The 22,231-nt window shown below is 34.3% G+C and overlaps 1 protein-coding gene across 12 annotated transcripts in view; it reads left to right on the top strand.

The window, feature by feature from the left end:
- Positions 1 to 22,231, top strand: part of LOC138710493 (collagen alpha-1(XVIII) chain-like) — an 864,740-nt gene that overhangs the window by 684,928 nt on the left and 157,581 nt on the right. For 11 of the 12 annotated variants that reach the window (XM_069841426.1, XM_069841424.1, XM_069841425.1 and 8 more), the window contains exon 4: positions 2,715 to 2,829. In XM_069841426.1, the coding sequence (XP_069697527.1) occupies positions 2,715 to 2,829 (115 nt within the window). The remainder of the gene's footprint in view (positions 1 to 2,714; positions 2,830 to 22,231) is intronic. The other variant, XM_069841429.1, reaches the window with a different exon arrangement.

Raw genomic sequence — 22,231 nt, 5'->3', positions numbered from 1 at the left:
TTTGTAGGCCTACATATGAAGAATACCCCAAAGCCAACTCCTGGATCTCCTCTAAAAAGTGTCTTTCGTCCTCGGAATACATCAATGCCATCAAGATGTTTTGCAACGTCACCGCAGTGACATCTGTCCATGGCAGAACCTTCAGTACTACCCGTTGTCGCCATCCCGGGTGCAGCGAGACTGAAACACTTGGCCACGTACTGGGGTTCTGTAAGAAGGGAGAGCTACTGCATAACAACAGACACCATCGTGCCCGTACAGCAATTGCCAACCTGCTAAGAAACATAGGATGGGAAGTACATGAGGAGATTCATTGTGTGTCTGAAGATGATTCTCATAGACGGGTGGATATAATTGCCATCAATAGAAGAACCCAGAAAGCGATGGTCTTAGACTCTACTATTTGCTTTGAGCGAGACACGAATCAGGCACTGCAGATAAATGATGACAAGCGAGCTAAATATGTGCCTTGTCCATAGCTCAGTGAAAAATATGGCATTTCGTTTTACAACTGGGACGTTACAGGCTTACTATTTGGTGCGAGTGGTTGTTTACCAAAATTTACATGTAATAATATCCTTAAATCCTTTAAAATTCTCTTTTATGATGTTCAGAAGATTGTGATGGAAATTTTGAAGGCCTCTCTTCAAATTCTACACTATTATTTATATGTCAATACATAAATTTTTGTTTTAATGTACAAATCGAAGAATTATTTTACTCGTTTCATTTCCCTTCATCTTTTATGATTGTTAATTTCGGATCCCAGTGGTCAACCTCACTTGAGGACATGATTTTAAAAAATCTTAGTAGTAGTAAAAGGACGAGGAAACTAAGCAACGTTATCAGTTTGAAATCTCAAATAGGTTTGCTGCTTTAGCAACTTCCGACGAAGTTGAGGAAGAGTTAGATGTTAATAGCGTGTGGGACAATATCCGAGATAATATCACAATTGCAGCTGAGTAGAGCATAGGTTATCATGAAACTAAGAAAAAGGAACCATGGTTTGATGAAGATTGTTCCATTGTAGTAGATAAAAGGAAACAGGCAAAATTGAAATTCTTACAGGATCCAATTGAGGAGAATAGAGATAATTATTTCAATGAAAGACGGGAAGCAAGTCGTATACTTAGGAATAAAAAGAGAGATTACTTGAAGGAAAAACTGAACAGAGATTAAGGGTGTTTGAGAATAAGGTTCTTAGGAAAATATTTGGGGCTAGAAGGGATGAAGTTACAGAAGAATGGAGAAAGTTACACACCGCAGAGCTGCACGCATTGTATTCTTCACCTGACATAATTAGGAACATTAAATCCAGACATTTCAGATGGGCAGGGTATGTGGCACGTATGGGCGAATCCAGAAATGCATATAAAGTGTTAGTTGGAAGGCCGGAGGGAAAAAACCTTTAGGGAGGCCGAGACGTAGATGAGAGAATAATATTAAAATGGATTTGAGGGAGGTAGGATATGATGGTAGAGACTGGATTAATCTTGCTGAGGATAGGGACCAATGGCGGGCTTATGTGAGGGCGGCAGTGAACCTCCGGTTTCCTCAAAAGCCAGTAAGTAGTGGTGGTAGTGGTGGTGGTGGTGGTAGTGGTAGTGGTAGTGGTAGTGGTAGTGATAGTAGGACCAGGATTAGACTATCTTTAGCTCTTAAATTGACAAAGCTTCATTTCTCACACTAGTTTATTAAACCGTGTCGGACTGTGAAGAAAACAACTATCGCAATGTCCATATTTTATATTATGTCGTACAATATTATAGTGTTGTGAAATTTTAATTTTCCTAACAATTTTTTTTTCTATTGTTCTATTAAAAATAGCCTATTAACCTGTTGTATCCTATAGGATACTTTGCGAATTTAAGGCACTCTCTACCAGCTCCTGAGATCATCAAAGTACACGGGAGATCAGACTATTGTGTCTTCATGCTGTAATTTATGACTGACAGCAGAGACATTCTGGAAGGTGTGGTTAAGAGAAAAATTGCTTACTATTGCTAATGGTACTCGACACAGAGTTTCGCTGCTTCTTACTGATTTTGGTTGAAAATTTTTGTGACGACAGAATGGGAAAATCTAGAAATTTTCTTAGGAAATATATTATAATCTTCAACCATTATCAGTACGAGGTATACCTTTTCGTCTGTTCCAATTCACTTTACAACATTCATCCTTTTCGCCTGTTTGCTTCCGTTTTGTAAATTATTCTTTCTGCACATTCTATTCATGTTTGCCGTCAAAATATTTTTGTCCTATTTCAATTACTCCTGCATCTTTCGATTTTCTCATTTCTACTTTAAATTAGTTTACAATTTTCTAATTTCGATGTAAGAATGTGTGTCTTACTGATTTCTTTCTGAAAATTTAAATTTTAAAAGCTTTTTGTTTGAAAGTTCAAAGTTAATTACTGTAGATCTACATATAACCGACTGGAAAGGAGCAATGTAGTGTTTACTCCTATTCTGGAAGAATTTGTAACTAAATTAGGCCTACATCTTGAAGCGTTCTGTATTCAGATTTATATCTTCCATTTTCGTATATTATTTCGGAGTCCAAGTAATACGATGTGTACCAAATAGGAGACAACTTGGTGATTAATGCTTTCATCCTGTGTTGTCCATATGTAATAATTTACTAGGGTTGTCAATGCTTTGGATGAAACTTCATTACAAGAACAGTAAATAACGCTTCTCTCCATTTTGTTTCAGGTGGACCAGGAGGAAGGTGGAGAAGACACAATTTTATCCAGTGGCGAAGGAAGTGGACGAGGGGAAACCGGAGGTTTGTTGCCTCCTTTTCCCCCACCTCCCCCAGGTCCTGACGGTATGTCCGTCCTTGATCACTAATTAACACGAAGTATAACACGGAAGCTCCAGAGCTCTTACTTTCTCCTATCACTTTGTAGGACGGACGTAACGTCAACTTGCTGGCATGATCTGTTGGCTTTGTAGTTGTGCTACCATTTCCGAAATCCTTACCTGCTTCCTTTTGAATTCAAGTTTCCACAAATTATCTGTTTCTTCATTCCTTCTTTCTTTCACAAAGATATCAACAAAACTATATTACTATAATCAGTGAAGGAAGTGGGGAAAAAAACCAGAGGCGGTATGCTAACCCAAGATTTTTCCCTGACATACCTCGTTTTAAGAAAGGCATATCCCCTCCCTAACAACATACACATACATGATATATACAATAAATTGTTTCTTGCAGTCAGTAACACGAATCTTTGAAAGTTACGCAACACATTAAATTTCTTAATAAAATAATTTCAAGTTACTTCAGTTATTTACTAGATTATTTTGCAATGACCATTGAGACTTATCATTTAAAATAATGTAAAAGTTTCAAAGTGCCCTACTTAATTATTAATAAAAAGTGCAACAACAACAAAAATGACACAGTCACTAAATTGGCAACAATGGCCACCACAAGCTACAGACCACAGCCTTCTATACTTGAAATACTACCGTTGTAAGCATTCCAGGTGTTGACTTATCAAATAAACGTGTCTAAATACACGTTGAATACAGTTCCAGAAGGCTGTGGTTTAGATTTACGAAGCAAACAGATAGTAGGCTACTCTTTGCTGTGAAGAAATGTATATAGTCCACACCTGTGGAGTAACGGTCAGCGCGTCTGGCCGCCAAACCAGGTGGCCCGGGTTCGAATCCCGGTCGGGGCAAGTTACCTTGTTGAGGTTTTTTCTGGGGTTTTCCCTCAACCCAATACGAGCAAATGCTAGGTAAATTTCGGTGCTCGACCCCGGACTCATTTCACCGGCATTGTCACCTTCATATCGTTCAGACGCTAAATAACCTAGATGTTGATACAGGTCGTAAAATAACCCAATAAAAAAAATGAAATGTATAAACAAATTTTTACGGATCACATATTTTTCAGTGACGGTATGTCATTTTTCACTAACAATAGCCTATGTTTTCTGTCCATAGAAACCAGTGGCGGTATTCTATACCGGCACATACCGTCTCACCAGCGAATATGATTATAAAGAATGGACACTGAGCGAATTTTCCTGTATTTTGTTTCTCTGTGCGCCGGCGTTTAGTTCTACTTTCAAGCGCTAGAGGTTAGTGTAATCGAGCATACGCTAAGATAATAATTGGGTATAGAGTTGAGACACAGGATCCAAACATCGCCTACCTTATTGCATGATGCAGTAACGCTTTGCTACAAATAAATTCAAGTTAATACCTTTTCCTTATTTCTCAGTGACGAACTGGTTGTAACAATAATTTTTTATATGTCAGATATAATAAATTATATTATAAAATAATATACATTACAAAATTAAGTATCAAATTCGTTTAATATTTGTATAAAATATAATATAGGTATATGGTTTTACTTTTCATAAGAGTTTTGCGTTTCCATTTTCAGTGCTATCAAATCATTACATATTTTAATTGTTGTTGGGGTCAACGTCTCAACTCTCATTATAAAGGAACTCTAGAGTCTAGACATTACTGTTAATGACGGATTTATTATTTTATGGATCCAATTTATTTTATTTGAGTACATAATGTACCTAGATTTATTCATTATATGCGTTATATTTCCGCTGTGTGGACTGCTAGTTGGTGTGATATGAGCGCCAACTGTAGGGAGAAAGCAGAATCTCACGCTCTAGCTGGCTTGAAGGTCATTGAAATCAGTCCGGCTACATCAGACGCGAAGTATCCATATTTAATTACCTATACGCTGGTCTCACTTCCCTCACTGACTGTGATCGTACTGCAATTGCAAGTTTTCTTTCTTTCGGCACAAGTATGCAGTTCATTCACAAAGTTAAAACAATGTGCTGCCCTCATAGGGTTCGCATGAATATTCTCTTTCTGTAGTCTCATTGATTACTACGAACGCTAGAAATGTAACACCATGGATAGCACATAAGTATGAATTCGCCGTCCGCAATGACGATGCATGATTTAGATTTAAAAAAAAACTTCGTGTGAATGTGAAGTTTGTGGAAATCTTAAATATTATCATCAAAATGACCATAATCATCTCGGTAACACAATTGAATAAAGCCTGGTATTTTGCTCAAGAACCGATTTTGATCCAATAACATAAACGTAATTCTTAAATTCTGAATTAATACTAAATTTATTTTTGCCAATCTTTCTATTAATTGCCACTGAAAAATGATACTGAAAGTATGATTTATTTTCGAAAATCTTCCAGCTTTTCTTTTTCAGGCCAAAACCTTATTACCTTATATTTAAATTTAGAAATAGAATTATTGGTAAACAAAGACGTATTCTTATACATTTAGTACATAGAATGATATAAAATATCTGTAAAATAAGATTAAATACGTATTTTATAAAGTAGTTCGTATTTTCAAAGCCAGCAATGTTCATTTATTTATTTATTTATTCATTCATTCATTCATTCATTCATTCATTCATTCATTCATTCATTCATTCATTCATTCATTCATTCATTCATTCATTTAATCTGACAGGATTAAGGCCATAAGGCCTTCTCTTCCATCCTACCAGATAGCACATATAAATACAAAAAAGAAATACAGACGCTGATGAAAATAATACAAATTAAATTAAAGCCTTAATAGAGGGTCAACAGGGACAAAAGTAGACTATAGAGCTCTCATCGAGCTAATACAAGAAAAAAAAGAAAGAAAAACAGAGATAGCAATGATGATAGTGATAACTGATAACCAGGGAACGGATTTATATGGACTAAAAATATATGAAATATGTAAATATATATGTAGTTATTTTTACCAAAATATGGAATTAAATATGGATTTTTACCAAAATATGGAATTAAATATGGACTTAAAATTATAAAAAAATGACTATGTACGTTAAATATTGGTACATTTTGATCAAACTAAACAAAAAATATAATGGACGTACCTTATCTTCCAATGTAGTTTCAACAAAACACAATTTTTATTGTCTGTTACCATAACAATAGGTTACAAACATTTCTTTCAAGTGCTGAAAAGTGAATCTTCTTCTATTGTCTCTGAGGATAGATTTATACTGACTAAAAGAGCGTTCGACGTCACAAGAAGTAACTGGTACATAATTCAATTTCACAATGTCTGCTGGGGATAAGTCCAAGTTAATCTTCACTGTTGATTCACCACTCATCACAGCAACAACCTTTTGTAGTTCTTCATATCCAGGGTTTTTTGAAAGTACAGTGTCCACCTTAGCTCTTACTGCATCTGCAACTTTACCTCTACCACGATTCAGTTGTTCCACAGTACTATTTATAATTTCAAAACTTTCAGATAGTGAAAGGTGCCTATTTTGGAGACTTTTGAGCGTTTTTATGATGCATGAAAATGTATGCTGAATGTGAGCTAAGTCATTCTTCACACTTATGTCACAGGTAACTGTTTTCGCAGTATCAATTGAGACTGCATCTTCAGAGTCCAATGCAAGGAGAACATTGTTAATAGAGTCTATATGTTCGGCATAATATTCAACTGCTTCTAGCCATGTACCCCATCTAGTTAAAATTGGCTTTGGTGGCAATGGAATTTCAGGGTACATTTCTTTCAACACGTTAACTCTACTGGGAGCTTTGAGAAATACTTTTTTCACTGATGAAATCAACAAATCTACTTTAGGGAAATTGTCTCTGACCACTTCTGCCACACGATGAAATGCATGCGCCACACAAGTAAAATGAGTCAATTTAGGATATACAACAGATAATGCTTGTCCAGCTTTGACCATATAAGGGGCAGCATCGCTAATAAAGAATAACACATTATCGTACATAATACCCTTTGGCCACAGGATACCCATAGCTTCGTTGAACAGTTTAACTATAGTTTTGTTATTGCACTTTTCTAGAACATCACAATGTAAAAGAATTCGTTCAGAATATTGTTCACTTAACAAACCGATAACTACATTACCAACAAGTCTACCTTCTTTGTCGGGAGTCTCATCAATGGAAACCCAAATTGAACTATCTTTAATTTCATCTCTTATCTTCTGTATTGTCTCATCGTAGATGGATGGAGCATACGTCTTCCTAAGTGTTGACTCATCCGGGATTGTATGTTGAGTATATTTTTCAAGGAATTCCCTGAAGACCTTATTCTTTAGTTTGTAGAGAGGAATATCAGCAGAGATGAGAGAACGGCACAGGTCGATGTTAAACTCAGATCTTACATTCGATGTTGTTGGTTGTGTTAAAAACAATTGTCTCTGCTTGGAATTTAGTTGTTTGTTGGCCTGATGTTTACTAGTTGTAATGTGTTGTTGCACCAGGAACTTTTGTGTAGATGATACTGCACACTGACACAAATTACAAAATAATATTTTATTGTCAGTTGATAAACCATCTTCTTTAAATTCTGAAATGTAACTTGTTAGTTTTGATTTTAAATTGACTGAATGACGTACTTTTGGCATATTTACCGTCTTTATAGTATGATTTACAAAACTGAACCTATGTGTACTCTGACTGGCATTTAACTGTTGAGCTGCACAACTGAAGTCTGTTAAAAATTTTAAATTAAATTAATACAGTTTTGTAACTTACTTTCCCATTGTTGATAGGACTGCTAATTTTCAAATAACTCTGATGTTAAAGGGATTACTGAACATGTGTTTAAATCTCTATTGTTGAAATGTATTTTTAAAAGTTAATGGAATTTTGTTTTGTTTTATTGTTAAACCTAATATAATATGGACTGTTTTATATGAAATATGGAAAATATATGGAAATTAACGAAAATATGTACTAAACTCTAAAATATGGAAAAATATGGAAAATAAAAGTAGGATTTTTCAACCCTACACATTGTGAAACATAAAGATAATGCAAAATATAAATTATATTAGCTTTATAAGTAAATATGTATTTACATATAAATCCTTTCCCTGCTGATAACTAATAATAATAATAATAATAATAATAATAATAATAATAATAATAATAATAATAATAATAATAAATACATTACATATTAATTGTCAATTTTACAACAGCATATTTACAATATTTACTATAAGTTATGGGTTAAGCCGAAGTTGCGCAACCTGACAGGTGTTCAACAAGCAATTCCATGAACTAGAATGTGATTTTTTAATTTAAATTTGAATTTTGATATTGTCCGACAGTCTCTGACATGGTCAGGGAAAATTCCAGAGGAGGTTTGGAACCGACATGCTGAAAGATGATGAGTAGAAGGATGCTCTGTTTTTCTCCTTCCTGTAAAAATAACTAAAAGTGAATTATCAGATTTAGAAAACAAACCATTCAATTGTATAATATGGCCCTTTAAAGTTTCACTCCATCTCTCTAATAGTCTTCGTAGGTTTCTTTAATGTCTATTTTTATTTTAGAATATTATTTTGCATTATATTTGGTTCCATCCAGCCATTGCGTACGTTCTAATTATTCCTATCATTACTTTTTATAAATGTCAATTTTTTTTCAACTTGTAAATCGCCTAAAATTTCGTCATCCCTTTTGTCATCCAAAAATCGTCTGTGTGTGCGCGTATGTGACATCACAATTTTAAATCGGGTTTCCGGCGTCAACAGTGCACTTTGATTTATAAACAAAAATAAATAAATCAAGCTTCCTTTATGAAAAGGTTGCCAAGTTTGACAATGCGTATTATATATTTTCGGATCCTAAACATGTAAAAATCTGCTCATCTACTGTAAAGAGGTAGAACCCCGTAAATAAGAGTCATGTTCCCTATTTAAAATACATAGCTGAGATTCTTGTATATAGAATTATTAAACATTTCAGTAATTAAAATTACGTACAGGTAACCTTTATATACATATTTTATTTTAATTTCTTTTATTTGATATTCACTCGTTAAATCATCCACATTTTACGTAATAAATTTTATTACAGCCTAAATAGCTTCTCATGAACAAAGCCACGTGATAACATTGATCAACTGATGATGGCCATCTGTATGATTACAGTATGTATTTTTAATACCTACGTCAGCTACAGTAATATAATGGCCAGTACGATCAGTTAGTTTTATATCAGTCGTATCCCACCTAACATGCCCAATGACATATTAGGACTATAGATTGATAGAGATGAGCAAAAGGTCTGAGTGTGTGAACTGTACAATACAAAAACCGTTAACCGGAAGAAATACAAATTCAAATATTGCGTATCGATTACCATAATGCAGTAGCATCTGAACATGTAAGTTTTTATTCGAAAAATGTAAATAAATCAACTGGACTATAATTTCAGAATTATAATTTAGCTTGGACATACATACATACATACATACACACAGTGTTCTGCCCCAATGCATGTCTTTCACTGCAAACCCAGCTTTCTCCAATCTTTCCTATTTTCTACCTTCCTCTTAGTCTCCATATGTGATCCATATATCTTAATGTCGTCTATCATATTATGATATCTTCTTCTGCCACGAACTCTTCTCCCATTCATCATTCCTTCCAGTGCATCCTTCAGTAGGCAGTTTCTTCTTAGCCGGTGACCAAACCAATTCCTTTTCCTCTTCCTGATCAGTTTCAGCATCATTCTGTCTTCATCCAGTCTTTCCAACACAGCTTCATTTCTTATTCTATCTGTCCATTTCACACGCTCCATTTTTCTCCATATCCACATTTCAAACGTTTCCCTTCACTTGGTCGTAATGTCTATGTTTCTGTCCCATACAATGCCACACTCCACACGAAGTACTTCATTAGTCGCATTCTTAGTTCTTTTTCCAGAGACCCGCAGAAGATGCTCCTTTTTCTATTAAAAGCTTCCTTTGATATTGCTTTTCTCCTTTTCACTTTCTGACAGCAGGTCTTGTTATTGCTTATAGTACATCCCAAGTTGTCCACTTGTTCTACTGCCTCCTTTAGTATTCGCAAGTTTACCTTCTTTATTTTTCTTCATATGACCATTATCCTCATCTTGTTTACATTTATCTTCATCCCGTACTGCTCACAGCTATCATTTAGCCCCACTAGCATATCCCTTATTATCGTCTCCTCTATTGCTAACAACTCCATTCCATATCATCAGCAAATCTTATGCACTTTATTTTTCTTCCTCCTAGTATCACCCCTCCAATTTTCTGAAAATACTTCTTTACCAAATTCTCCAAGTAGACGTTGAACAGGGTAGGTGAAAAAGAACATCCTTGACGAACTTCTCTCCTTATTTCTCTTCCTTCTGGCATTTCTTCTCCTATCCTTACTTTGACTAGTTGTTTCTTATAAAGATTATTGAACAGCTCTTTTCTTTCCAATCCACACCTATTTTATTCAGGCTGTCCATCAGTTTGTTCCATTTCACTCTATCAGACGCCTTTTCCAAGTCCATAAATTCTACCCATATATACACTTCTTTATTCTTCTCTAGGTATTTTTCGCTGATTGTTCGTAGGAGTCCAATTGCATGCCCCACACCTTTTCCCTTACTTGCAGCCAAACTGCTCTTCTTCCAGCTGTCTTCCAGCTTAGAATATAAACGTTGATTCGGTATTCGCAGAAGAATGTTCGGTGAGAGCGATATCAAGTTGATAGTCCTGAACTCGTTACATTTCTTGGCATTATTTCTCTTTGTAAATCAAATTATATAGTTGAGATTGAAAATGAAATAAAACCCATCCAAACAATGAAAATGACATAATCGAACATTTTTGTGACTACCCAAAACCTAATTTGTAATAATTTATACCTTTAACGTTGATATCTCATTTCTAATGAAATGTAACTTAATTGAAGATTTGTTCATATAATGTAAGCTACACGTTTTCCTTCAGAAACTCCTAATATACAATCACGCAAGTAATTTCTAGGTCTTTACGAGTTTCAAGAAACATCGTATTCCAGAAAAATTTGTTTCTAATAGGCCTAGGAGAACACTAATTAATTATTAATATAAAAAATTATGATTATTTAAGATAAGTAAGACAAATGCTTTCCACATACTGAAACTTCTAGTTAATCTCGTATCTATTATTTTGATATCTCACACTTATGCTCAAATTACCATTCACGAATTATAACACTCATAACTAGACAGTGTATGCGGGATGACTTAAGGGAAAGTGAAGTTGCTTCGTATCAGAGTATATGGCACGTGCCGCGCCGTCCGTCTTTTGTGTACCTGGCGAGTACAGCAGCGTACATAACGAAGGAACACTGGTCCGTTCATAGTAACATTGCAACTCAATGTGTGCAGTTGTGTTATCCTGCTCAAGTATTTAGTACGCGTTGAATAGTGTAGTGTTGATCCATTCATAATGGCAAAACTTTAAATTCGCTCAGAGATACGAAATGCAATTAAGAAGTATGAGAGTGACATTTTATGTATTAACGAAGACAATATCGCGTGTAATGTATGTAAAATTGAAATAAAAACCAGAACAACTCAGGCTATAGAGAAACATTGCAACAGTACATCGCACAGGAAATGCGTTGAAATGAAAACTGAGGAACCATCTACATCACCATCATCATCATCATCATCATTTAGTTGTGCGGGTCTAACGACACGTGCAACATGATGCTCAGTACAAATATTCCTCTAAAGAAATTGAGTGTTCCCCATTTTAGAGGTTTTCTTCAGAAATTCTCTCGATACAAAAACTGTTTAAGCGATAGGCGAAGACGATTCAGCTTCGACAACTTACGAGAATATATCGTCGTTTACTGCAACGCTGGTAATTGCATCAAAGATGACGAGGACTGAACCTTGCAAAGTATGTACTACAGTACGGTATTTTTCTTTTCCTTCTGATTGTACGGAGATACAGTAGCATGTTGACATCGTCTGTTTACGTTTAAAACCTGTTGAGCCATGGTCTGAATGAAAAACTGTAACATATAGTAAATGTGCACTTACATTCAACGATAAGTCTACTTATAACCAGCTTACCTATGGATATCCTACAAAGGCATTTTGTTGGTTGTTACAAGATTCTATAACACTTAGTTAAAAAAAATACTTTGATTCCTATACATATATTCTAGTTTATTTTGTGACCAATACTACCAATTCCATGACCATTTCTAAGGTAGGATAACCGATTTTCGTATTCAATCAAAACTACTGGATCAGTGGTCTAGAAGGCCGCAGCTGTTTTAGCAGTGTCCGGATACAGGCCGAACTTTCGAAACGATGCGTCAATCAGTGATGCTGCGTACGATCGATTGCACTGCGACCACTGGCGACACTTCGAGTACTGTCTGCACACCTGCTCAGCAACCTGTGGGGAGGTGTTCAAGTGCGACAAGGAAAGAGCTATGTTTGGTTGAAAACAGCTGCTACTATCTATTCAGAAAACAACTCACCTTAGTAGATATTTATTGCCGTAATGGTGTTTCAAGGCCCGACATACTCGAAGATGCAGTGTTGTAATCGATACATGTACCAGGATTGCCACTGCCGTTATCATAATCACTGTCACTGCCAGTGCTGAAACATTCGCTGTCTGTATCCATCCTCCATGTCCAAAAGTGATAAATTAAAATACCGTCCACATCAGGCAATTTTCCAATAGTTTTCCCTATTAATCTTCAGTATTCGTCACGTGATCAGAGTAGCGTTTACAGTCATCTCTTATAATAAGATACTACACAAGATACGGTAGTGCATATTTAGGAATGTTAGTCAGGTCCCCATAGAATTTTTCGTGCTACACGCTTCAATTTAGATCAAGCGAGTTCAATTGCACTTAGGTCGCACATATAAAGTGAGAAACTTTAAATCAACTTAAACTATTTAAAATTTCTTATGTAACGATTGATACCATAGGGCCCCATGTGTTAAAATCATCCTTAGCTATTTATTTATTTTATTTACTTTAGCTTCCTCAAATTAGAGGCTGCCATTATACAAAGCATACAAAACAATACAAGAACAAATAGATGATGAAAGATAACAGAGTAAGAAAAAAAGTAAACAAGTGCACAAACAAACAATGGCAGTATATAGAATAAAAAAAGTTACAAGTAAAGAAGCGATGAAAGCTAATAAGAGAAAGAAAAATGATAATGGTGCGTCAGTTTTTTCAGTACACTGAATTAGAGTCCATATAGGTGGTTCCGTAAACGTTTGACTGACTCTCTAATTATGAGGAGGGCCAGTTCATTCAGAAACGATTTGTGCAGTCCTAGGGTGTTGCAGAATTGAGAAGATAAGTTAGGTATAGTTCCTCTTGCTCCAAACATCAATCCTGTAACACTGATATCGTGAAGTTGGTATTTATCAACAGTAATCTCACTAGACGTTTTGATTTATCTAGAGAAAATCAAAACTCGAGTGGGATTTAATTGACTATTACACGATTAGAAGAAAGTATATAAAGATTAGAAGTAACGAAGTACTCCAATACAATAAAATATTAATTGACTTACGAAAATACAACTGTCTTCAAATGTATTATTGTACCATCCCAACATTACAAATATTACGCTAGATGCATGCTAGATGGCAGTAGTGTCTTTATACAGACACTGTAATGATTACTATTCAATAAATCTTAATATTAAACAATCTCTGATACGTGACTATCCATAATATCATATAGCAGAAGTTCTTTTTATCCTCTCAGAGCAGAAGCTATAACATAACCTAACTAATATACACAAGTGTTAGAAAAGTTTTAATTAACGACGATGACATAAAAAATAAACATGAATAATTTTAAAAGGAATAATTATTGAATGTACAATTTTCAAATTTGAATGTGGTTGGTGGTTCAATTGATGCTATATTGGACGTGTGCGTAATAGAAGTGAAACTCGTTGATTTAGGCCTACATGATGTATTCAACTTATTCAGGATTTCCGAATGGTGCTCTTCATTTATTTGTAAATCGGATTTCAGAAGATGCATAGGTATGATCAGTGATTTTTATTAATTCTTGTTCTTGAATGCCAATGCGAGTCATATTTGAAACTGCTGTGCATCAACTGGAGTGGTTTGTAATTATATATATATATATATATATATATATATATATACTTTTTTTTTTGACGTCCAGACCAGCGCAGTTTCAAATGCTGGCAAACAAAGAAACAAATGCTAGGGACGCGATAAAATTAAACAAATGCTAGGGACGCGATAAAATTGTGCGATAAGCAGCCATGATTGGTTGAAATACGTCCTTTCGTACCGTTTTATTGGTCAAAAGTAGTATGACGTAGTAAGAGTGTAATAGTCTCTATAATACGGGATGGTTGGAACGTAGATTGCAAGTTTCTCCTCATGTACGTCTTCAGGCTGTCCTTTATATGTTTCAAACCTGATGGTGGGGTCGATTATCATACCCAGAGACAGGGATTCGCTAATGGCGATTATGTCAATTCGTCTGTTACTGCCATTGTCGGCAGTTCCGTGGACTTCTTCATAGACGGTGTATTTTAGTTTTCTAAGGGCATCGGCCAGTTTAGTTCTAATTGCATGGTGCCTGTGTGTACGCAATGTTTTGTCATAAGGGCAGGCTCCCAGGACATGTCCAATGGTTTCTATCTCACTGAGGCATCGCCTGCAGTGATTATCCTGAGACCTACCGGGTATGGCTCTTACAGCACTTACGTTGGCAGTCATCTTGATAGCCTCCTTCCATTCACCGCTAGTCATTCCATCGGGCTTAGTTATCCATTTGTTAGAGGGAGTGAATTCATTGTACAGAATAACGCCTTTTCCCTTTTGCGGTAAGTTGCACCATGCGTTGTACTCTCGCTGGGGTAATTCGGTCCTAATTTTTCTGGTGTTTATTACTCCTCTCGTAGAAGTTAGGTGTTCAGTTCCATCGATTTGAAGGTTGTTCAAACAATGTTTAGACATAGACAAAGACGACGATAACAATCACAACATGAGTTACGAGAAGCTGCAACAACAAAGATCACGATAAGGACCACGAAATGAACCACGATAAGCATAATAATAATGAACAAGATCACGATAACGACCCTGACAAAGAAAATAAGGACCATGAAAGGACTACAATAAAGACAACAATCGTCGCGATAAGGACCACGACAAGGACAAGGAACACAGTAACGACCACGACAAAGACAACAAGGATCAGTATAAGGGCCCTAGCAAAGACAACAAAGATCACGGTAAGAACTACGACAAGGTCAACGAAAAGAACCACGATATGCGTAAATATCACTATGTGAATCACGGTCCTTATTGTGGTCCTTGTCATGATCCGTGTCTTGGTACTTGTGATCCTTATCGTGATCGTTGCCGTACATATTGTAATGATCCTTGTTGTCTTTGCCACGGTCCTTATCGCGGTCACTGTTGTCTTTGTCATGTTTCTTATCATGGTCCTTGTTATCTTTGTTGTGGTTCTTATCATGATCCTTGTCACTGCAATAGCCCTTATCGTTTCTGTTATCTTCATCATATTCCTTTCGTGTCATTTGTTGTTTTAGTTATGGTCCTTATAGTGGTCTTGGTCCTTACAGTGATACTGGTCCTTATCGTGGGTTTGTTTCTTATTTTGGTTCATGTAATGACCCTTATCGTGAACTTTGTCCTTATCATAGTCCATTTCGTAATTATTATCGTTGTCCTTGACTTTATCCGTGTCGCGTTTCTTATATTGGTTCTTGTTTTCCTTTTTATGGTCTTTATCTTGATCCTTATTGCTTTTGTCGTGGTACTTGTCTTTGATATGTCCCTTACTTTGTTGTCTTTGTTGTCTTTATCGTGGTCCTTGTTGGTATTGTAATAGTCCTTATCATCTTCCTTGTTGCTGTTTTTAATTCTTATGGAAATATACAAATTTTTACATCACATGAGCCCTATTTTTTAGTACTTATGGAACATTCTAATTGTTACATATCATTTGCATTGTTTTTTTTTTATTTCTGATGGAAGCACAAAAATTGTTATATATCATTTGCACGGTTTTTTTTTTTTTTTTTTTTTTTTTCGTTCTTGTGGAAACTTACAAATTGCAAAATGTCATTTGCACTGTTGGTTCTTAAGGAAACATACAAATTGGTACAAATCATTTGCATTGTTTTTAGTTGTTATAGTAACATACAAACTGTTACATATCATTTTCACTGTTTTTAATTTCTTATGGAAACATACAAATTCTTACATAGGTATATCATTTGTACAGTTCCATAGTTCTTATGGAAATATACAAATTGCTACGTATCATTTCCACTGCTTGTTAGTTGTTATGGAAACGTACAAATTGTTATTTATAATTTCCATGGTTTTTTTAGTTGTTATGGAAACATGCAAATTGTTACATATAATTTGTGCTGTTTTTTTAGTTGTTACAGAAACGTACAAATTGTTACATATCAGTTGCATTGTTTTTTAGTTGTTATAGAAACGTACAAATTGTTACATATCATTTGCATTGTGTTTTATTTGTTATGGAAACATAACAATTGTTACATATCGTTTGCTTTGTTTTTTAGTTATGGAAACATACAAATTGTTGCACATCATTTTCACTGTTTTTAGTTCTTATGGAAACATACAAATTGCTACATAACATTAGAACTAATTTTTAGTTCTTATGGAAACATTCTAATAGTTACATATCATTTGCATGTTTTTTTTTTTATTTCTTATGAAAGAATACAAGTTGTTATAAATCATTTGCACGGTTTTTTTGTTGTTCTTACGGAAACATACAAATTTGCTAAATGTCATTTGCACTGTTTTTTAGTTCTTATGGACACATGCAAGTTGTTACAGATCATTTGCATTGTTTTTTAGTTGTTATGGAAACATATAAACTGTTACATATCATTGGCACTCTTTTTAGTTATTCTGGAGACATACAAATTATTACATAGGCCTATCATTTGCACAGTTTCATAGTTCTTATAGAAACATACAAATTGCTACATATCATTAACATTGTTTGTTAGTTGTTATGGAAATATACAAATTGTTATTTATAATTTTCATTGTTTTTTTAGTTCCCTTGAAAACATGCAAATTGTTACAAATCATTAACACTGTTTGTTAGTTGTTATGGAAATATACAAATTGTTATTTATAATTTTCATTGTTTTTTTAGTTCCCTTGAAAACATGCAAATTGTTACAAATCATTTGCGCTCTTTTTGTTTTTAGCTGTTATACAAACGTACAAATTGTTACATATAATTGTTATTGTTTTTTAGTTCTTATTGAAAAATACAAATTGTTACAAATCATTTGCATTGTTTTTTATTTGTTATAGAAACATACAAATTGTTACACATCATTATCACTGTTTTTAGTTCTTATGGACTGCAAGCATACAAATTATATATCATTTGCACGGTTTTTTTGTTGTTCTTATGGAAACAGACAAATTGCTAAAGTCATTTGTACTGGTTTTTAGTTCTTATGGAAACATACAAATTGTACATATCATTGCATTGTTTTTTAGTTCTCATGGAAACACACAAACTATTACATATCATTTGCATTGTTTTTTAGTTCTTATGGAAACATACAAATTATTACATATACCTATCATTTGCACAGTTTCATAGTTCTTATGGAAACATACAAATTTCCTACATATCATTTCCACTTTTAATTATTTGTTATGGAAACATAAAAATTGTTATTTATAATTTTCATTCCTTTTTTCAGTTCTTATGGAAACATACAAATTGTTACATATCACTTGCACTGTTTTTATTTTTTATAGAAACATACAAATTGTTACATATCAATTGAACTCTTTTAGTTCTTATGGAAATATAAAAATTGTTACTTATCATTTTCACTTTTTTTTTTTTTTGTTATGGAAACAAACAAATTGTTACATGTAATTGTTATTGTTTTTTTTAGTTCTTATTGAAAATTACAAATTGTTACAAATCATTTGCATTGTTTTTTATTTGTTATAGAAACATACAAATTGTTACATATTATTTGAACTGTTTTAGTTCTTATGGAAAATACAAATTGTTTCATACCATTTGCACTGTTTTTAGTTCTTATGGAAACACACAAATTGTTACGTATCATTTCCACTGTTTGTAGTTGTTACGGAAACATACAAATTGTTACGTATCTTTTGCGCTGTTTTTTAGTTTTTATGGAAACATACGAATTGTTACATATCATTTCGTAGTTCTTGTGGATACAAAAATTACTTCATATCATTTCCAATGTTTGTAGTTGTTATAGAAACATACGAATTGTTACATATAATTTGCTAGCTTGCTTACTTACTTACTTACTTACTTACTTACTTACTTACTTACTTACTTACTTACCCGGAGGTTCATTGCCGCTCTCACATAAGCCCGCCATTGGTCCCTATCCTGAGCAAGATTAATCTAGTCTCTACCATCATATCCCGCCTCCCTCAAATCTATTTTAATATTATCTTCCCATCTACGACTCGGCATCCCCCACGGTCTTTTTCCCTCCGGCTCCCAACTAACTCTCTATAGGCTATGGATTTTTGCATTCGCCCATACTTACTACATGCCCTGCCCAACTCAAACGTCTGGATTTAATGTTCCTAAGTGTCTGGATTTAATGTTCCTATTGCGTGCACTTCTGTGTTGTGTAACTTTCTCCATTCTCCTGTAACTTCATCCCTCTTTGCCCCAAATATTTTCCAAAGCACTTTATTCTCGAATACCCTTAACCTATGTTCCTCTCTCAAAGTGAGAGTCCAAGTTTCACAACCATAAAAAACAACCGGTAATATAACTGTTTTATAAATTCTATTGTTCAGATTTCTTGACAGCAGACTGGATGATAAAAGCTTCTCAACCAATTAATAACAGGCATTTCCCATATTTATTCTGTGTTTAATTTCCTCCCGAGTATCATTTATATTTCTTACTGTTGCTCCAATATATTTGAACTTCTCCACCTCTTCAAAAGATAAATTTCCAATTTTTTTATTTCCATTTCGTATAATATTCTCGTCACGAGACATAATCATATACTTTGTCTTTTCGGGATTTACTTCCAAACCTATCTCTTTACTTGCTTCCAGTGAAATTCCCGTATTTTCCCTAATCGTTTGTAGATTTCCTCCTAATACATTCACGTCATTCGCATAGACAAGCAGCTGAAGTAACACCTTCAATTTCAAACCCTCTCTGTTGTCCTGAACTTTCCTAATGGCATACTCTAGAGCAAAGTTAAAAGTAAAGGCGATAGTGCATCTCCTTGCTTTTGCCCACAGTGAATTGGAAACGCATTTGACAGAAACTGACCTATACGGAATCTGCTATACGTTTCACTGAGACACATTTTGATTAATCGAACTAGTTTCTTGGGAATACCAAATTCATATAAAAATTCTCTCTTAACCGAGTCATATGCCTTTTTGAAATCTATAAATAACTGATGCACTGTACTCTTATACTCCTATTTTTTCTCCATTATCTGTCGAATACAAAATATCTTATCAATAGTTGATCTATTACTTCTAAAACCACACTGATGATCCCCAATAATTTCATCTACATATGGAGTTAATCTTCTCAAAAGAATATTGGACAAAATTTTATACGATGTCAAGAAAAGTGATATTCCTCGAAAGTTACTACAGTTAGTCTTGTCCCCCTTCTTAAAAATAGGTACGATTATGGACTCCTTCCATTGTTCTGGTACAATTTCCTTTTCCCAAATAGCAAGTACAAGCTTATAAATTTCGTTAGATAATGCGCTTCCATCCTCTTGTATTAATTCTGCTGGAATTTGATCGATATCTGGAGACTTCTAGGGTGCTATGCATAGACATTTCGCTAGCCCGCGCTACGAGCGTGCTAAACTAGCCCCGGCTATCGAGTGATTATTTGTACAGGATTCATATCATATCATATTGCTAACACTGGTTTATGAATACGAAAAACATTAGTTCGCCGTTCATCCACCGGAAGCCCGCGCTAAGAATGTCTATGAATATGGCCCATAATTTTTCAGATTTTCTATCGCCATTTCGACTTCAGAAAGTGTGGTTTGGGGTATAAGTGACTCAGCAGTTTGTATTTCAATTTCGTCCCGATCATTTCTATTTGGCCTATGTATATGTAGTAATTGCCCAAAATAGTTTTTTCCATCTGTTTAGAATTGAATGAGAGTCTGCAAGCAAGTCACCATTCTCATCCTTGATCACGTTTACACTTGCCTGATGTCCATTCTTGAATTCCTGTATGCCCTTATATAAAACTCTAACGCTTTTATTTTTACTATTTGTTTCTACATCATTCATTTTTTCCTTCAAGTAATCTCTCTTTTTATTTCTAAATGTACGATTTGCTTCCAATCTTTTATTGAGATATTTATTTTTATCATTTCCACTGTTTTTTAGTTGTTATGGAAGCATAGAAATTGTTATGTATTATCCGACCAAGGCGAGTGAGGGCCAGGGAGATGAGCGCGCCACTTGTTCTGTTTACGTACGATACTGTCCTGCAGGCGGGACAGTCAAGAGGCAACGGAAGCACCAGATACTAACGCATCTTATATTATTACATAAGTAAATAAAGTTAAAAAGTTAATAATTATTAGTAATACACTTAGTTACACATAATGTTAGTTACTTGTTATAAATAATATTATTTCATTAAACACAATATATAGTGTTCCGCCGATGTATTTATACTTGTAACACAAAAAGAGTACAACTATTATTATCAACAGTAATCTCACTAGAGGTTTTGATTTTATCGATAAATCTGCGAGTGCAACACAAGCAGATTTATCTAGACTTCTAGAGAAAATCAAAACTCGATTGGGATTTAATTGACTATTACACGATTAGAAGAAAGTATATAAAGATTAGAAGCAACAAAGTACTCCAAAACAATAAAATATTAATTGTCTTACGAAAATACAACTGTCTTCAAATATATTATTGTACCATCTCAACATCACGCTAGATGGCAGTAGTGTTTTATGATTGTTTTCTTGTTATCAGTTGTGCCAACTATGGAATCTTCATATAACTCTGTGGACGGTTACTATTCAAGAAGGCGTTGTTGATTCAGTTTCATTTTTATTATACATTTGCATTCGACTTCAATCATCCGGATCCCAGTAACCAGCGTTAACTTACTTTGACAGATGATTTTCAATAAATCTTAGTATTAAACAATCTCTGATACGTGACTATTCATAATATTATATAGCAGAAGCTATAACATAACCTATTATAAACAAGTGTTACAAAAGTTTTAATTAGGGACGATGAAATAAACAAACGTTTTAATTAACGATGATGAAATAAAAAATAAACATGAATAATTTTAAAAGAAACAATTATTGAAAGTACTACATTCAAATTTGAATGTTTTAGTGGTTGGTGGTTCAGTTGATGTTATATTGGACGTATGCGTAAAAGAAGTGAACTCGTTGATGTACATGGTGTATCCCTCGACTTACTCAGGATTTCCGAATGGTACTCTTCATATATGACCAGTTCTTGTTCTTGAATGCCAATGGGAGTATATATTTGAAAGTGCTGTGCATCGACTGGAGTGGTTTGTAATTTTCTGTTTTTTGACGTCCAGACCAGTGCAGTTTAAATGTTGGCAAACAAAGAAACAAATGCTAGGGTAGTGATAAAAATAAACAAATGCTAGGGACGCGATAAAATTAAACAAATGCTAGGGACGCGATAAAATTGTGCGATAAGCAGCCATGATTGGTTGAAAGACGTCCTTTCGTACCGTTTTATTGGTCAAAAGTAATGTGACGTAGTAAAACTGCAATGGTCAATATAATTATAAAGTAATTACACTTTTAACTTAAGTCACTGCAATAATGTTTAATGTTTTTATATAGGCACAATAGTTTCTGCCACACCCAGAACGAAGAGGAATTGGAGAAAATTTTATTGCAGTTGACAAAAAATAACCCATATGGACTCAGTCGTAGGTAATAAATAATAATATGTCACTAAAATCATCATTTTAATTTGATTCTAATCTATTGAGCGAGTCAATTTGCCTATTTGATATTAAAAATAGAAATACTTACAGAAAATACTCCTATTGAAATATTTACCTACCTTTATTGCTTTTGTACAAGAAGAACCATTTTCTTTCTACTATAGAACAACCTAACAATACTTTCAGTAACTCGTTAATGCTATTCTTTCATATTCTAGAATTTAACAATAGTGGATATATAAATCTCACAACCTTCCTCTTTAATATATAGGCCTTTGGACTGTACGTTAATACTAAGAGGAAGGCAGAAAATAGAGAAGATTGGAGAATGGGTTTGCAGTGAAAAACCTG

This window comes from Periplaneta americana, chromosome 12 (assembly GCF_040183065.1).
Source record: "Periplaneta americana isolate PAMFEO1 chromosome 12, P.americana_PAMFEO1_priV1, whole genome shotgun sequence".
Taxonomy (NCBI): Eukaryota; Metazoa; Arthropoda; class Insecta; order Blattodea; family Blattidae; genus Periplaneta; species Periplaneta americana.
The sequence above is the reverse complement of the archived record's forward strand: the minus strand, read 5'-3'. Positions and strand labels throughout refer to the sequence as shown.